This window comes from Arachis ipaensis, chromosome B05 (assembly GCF_000816755.2).
Source record: "Arachis ipaensis cultivar K30076 chromosome B05, Araip1.1, whole genome shotgun sequence".
In the NCBI taxonomy this organism is placed as follows: Eukaryota; Viridiplantae; Streptophyta; class Magnoliopsida; order Fabales; family Fabaceae; genus Arachis; species Arachis ipaensis.
Window position 1 is genome coordinate 22,476,333 of NC_029789.2, and position 3,803 is coordinate 22,480,135.

General features: G+C 30.9%; 1 protein-coding gene across 1 annotated transcript in view; it reads left to right on the forward strand.

Annotated features, from left to right (window-relative positions):
• Positions 1,156–3,803, forward strand: part of LOC107640366 — a 5,781-nt gene continuing 3,133 nt past the window's right edge. Inside the window, exon 1 of the mRNA XM_021123667.1 lies at positions 1,156–1,300. Within this exon, the coding sequence (XP_020979326.1) occupies positions 1,156–1,300 (145 nt within the window). The remainder of the gene's footprint in view (positions 1,301–3,803) is intronic.

The window sequence follows — 3,803 nt, forward strand, 5'->3', positions numbered from 1 at the left end:
CTTTGTAATCAGATATACATCCACCACAAATCGAACGGTCTGATTGTGTCCCCTCTCACCTACAAGAAATCAGATCATCCGATCAACAATATAAAACTCCCCTAAATTTTATAATCCGGTGTTACACCAAACTAGATGTCATATACAAAAAAATTAGCCCAAAAATAATAAAAAAAATCACACATTTTTTTACAATATAAAAAATTTGAGAAACTTCTTTAAATGTTGGATATGAAATTTTTTTTGGTATTATTCTCGACGATAAAGATGTGTAATATTAAACAGTGAGGTAGTGGGTTGTATTATTTGAATTTTTTATTTTTATAAATTAAATAAATGTAATAATTATCGAAATAAATAGTTTAAAAAATATTCATGAAATAAATATTCTTCTCTTATCTTATTTATACTGTAAACGAGATAATTTTACAGATATTTTGTTTACAGTGTAAACGAGATCAGACAGATAGGGATGGCAAAATTTTTCGAGACGCGGGGATCCCTGTGGAGACTGCCCCGAATGGGAATCCGATTGTGGGGAATTTTCCCCGCAGGGATGGGAATGGGGGACAAAATTTTTCCGAAGCAGGCGCGGGGACCCAAGCGGGGATCCCCGCCCCGTCCCCGCTATTCCCCGAAATTAATGAATTCCTTAAATTATCCTTAATAGTTTATTTCTCATATATGTTTTTTAGTCATTTCTCACACACACACATATATAGAAACCCAAAACTCCTATTCTTTATTTGCATAATCCTTCTTCAATTCAGAGATCCTAAGGCTGTCCATACTCCATCCAACCTCTCTGCAGCCACCCCCTCGTCACCATTCTCACCGCATCGTCACACCTCACCGTGCCATCACCCTTACCGTGTCGTAATTTCTATTTGCGGCGTTCCTTTTCGTAACTCTACCGTCGTGTCCATTCTCTTCTCTGTTTCCGTGTCTCCCACCTCGTCCACTGCTTTTTCCTTTGGCTTGTCGTTGCGTCCCCCCATTGCGTTATTTCGAAATAAGTCACCATCGTGTCATTTAGACTTTTTGTATAAAATCTTGCAGTTTTTGTATAAGATAGATACTTGCAGCTCTATTCATATGGAAATTAATAATTAGTTAGAACTATTATGTAGATGGAGAATGTGGTCCCCGCGGGAAATGGGGCCCGTGGGGAATGGGGCGGGGATGGAGAGCAAATCTGAGGGCGGAGATGGGGAGCAGGGAGGCATCCCCCGTCCTCGCCCTACCCCATTGACATCCCTACAGACAGGTGGACGTGACACGTGTATATCTCGTTTACAGTGTAAATAAGATACATGTATTTTTTTAAAAAAATTTGAAAATAATAATATTAATAATCCAAACTTTTAGCATGTAATTAGTACATAAAAAGGTTGGTAGAAGAGATTAAAATGGATATGTTTGATTAATTAGTACTCAAAAAGAGTACATAAAAAATTTTAGATTAAAATATGATCCAATTGGATTGATTTAAATTTGAAAAATAAAAAATTCATACGTGTTGAAGGAAAATTCTATGATGAGAATAAATACGGTAATTGTGCCCACTCTTAAAAATTGAAAGATGGGAAGCGTGAAGTTGATGCACGATAAATAAAACAATCATTTGCCAATTGTTAAGAGAGGTTGATGGCCTGCGATAGTGGGAAGAGAATTGAAACAGTTATCTCGCACGTGGATAGTGGGAGATAACGTGAGAGATAACCGTTTCAGTTCTCTTCTCATTATCCCCATCAACCTTTCCTAACAATTGCCAAACGGTTATCTCATCTTTCTGTGTTTTATTTATCGTACATCAACTTTACGGCCTCCTATTTTTTCATTTTAATCTCTTCTACCATATTAAACCATTCTTCTACTTTAACCCATGACAACAACAAAGAAGTCTCACAGCCCACAAATTCAGCCCAACAGAATACATAAATTCAATTATAATTTTAGTCTTTATTATGTTTATCTTATCTTTAGTTGTTCTTATCTTATCTTTATTTGCTTTTATCTTTTATAGGACAATGCTCTATATATATTTAGTTTTACCGTCATAGTTTACAACACACACTTCAGTACAATTCGATCAATCAACAATAAATAAAAGTTCTTTTCTTTGCTTTTCCTACTCTTTCACAATTTTATGTACTAATTGCATGTTAAAAGTTTGAATTATCGATATTATTAATATTTTTTATTATTTTTAATTTTTTTAAAATACATGTATCTCGTTTACAATGTAAACAAATTAATTAATTTATAATTATATTTAATTAATTTTATTTATTTTTAATTTATAATATTTGATATTAATTGTTTCTCACCCCAAATTAAAATTTTGAATGATACGTTGGAGAAATAGGGGTGGAGATCACTTCCTTTTTTTTTTTAAATTTATAAAATAGAAATTCGCTAATAGCAAGAAGGGGTTTTCTCTTTTCTTATTTTAATTTTAGAAAATCATATCATGCAAAGCGAGAAGAGTTTTGGTTTTATTTTTTAAATAAAAAGAATAATTTGGAGAAATTAATATGACATTTTCAGACATTTGTATAGTGCAAAAAATTCACTTTACCAATTAAAAACATTTTAAAAATGACTTAATATGATATTCGATTCACTGGATGATAATTTTATTTTCTACGTAAAAATACAATTTTACTTTTTTATCAACAGAAGAATTTCACTCAGTGGAACCGATGCGGAAATTGAAACTAATTAAGATATTCGCTCTCATGCCCAGATTTATAACAGCACTAATAAATTATCTATCTTTTTCGTATCATAATATGTGAGTCTCGCAACAAAAACTTATATAAATTTGTATATATAAACAATATGTTCTCTTTAAAAAGTTGATTTTCATATCATTGTTTTACTAAAAGCACACTTTAAATACTAATAACTTCACACACCTTTAATATTATCACAAATAAAATATATATTACCCGTATTATATTACTTTTATTTTTATAATTAAAACTCTCATCATATTACTACACTCTTACAGTACTATATATATTACTACATTCTTAATATTAGAACTCACATTTATGCCAATAAAGAATGTTTGCTGCGAGAAAAAATAAGAAAAAAGGTGGGATTTATATATACACAGTTTGGCTGTGTAAGGGATAGCTACACGCATTGTTATGACATACATGTGTTTCCATCAAGCTCTTCTTGCAAGGCATGGGAACCTTGGAGATCAGAAGTAGCACAATCCCAATTAGCTCTACGACACGTGTCATAATGTCAGCATTAGGTGCTCATTGTTTGCGAGAAGTTATGCGCACTCATGCACACGTTCATCTCACTTAGGGGGTGGCAATCATAGTAGCTAGAATCTCGATTTAACTCTTAAAATCTTCCGATATTACGATTTTAAATGAGTTTATCGATTTTACAAAATTTGTATTAAATCTGACGATTTTACGATTTAAATCTTGTTAAGATTTTACGATTTACGTTTTTTATTTATTTTTTCGATTTCACGTAAAATCTCGATTTTCTCTACCTTGACTGGCAATGGAACAGATAGGGTAGATTTTTGTCTTATCTAATTTCAATTCGTTATTAAATAATTCGTATAGAATCTATTTCACTTTTATCTGTGAATAGTAAAAAGTTGAATCCTAATTTATTTTTATAATTATTAAAATTTAACAAATAAAATTAAATATTAAAATTTATATAACCATCATCATATAAACAACATAAATTAAAATAACAATTTAAATATAATATAATATTAATAATAATTTTATTAATTATTTTATACATATTATATCAGGACA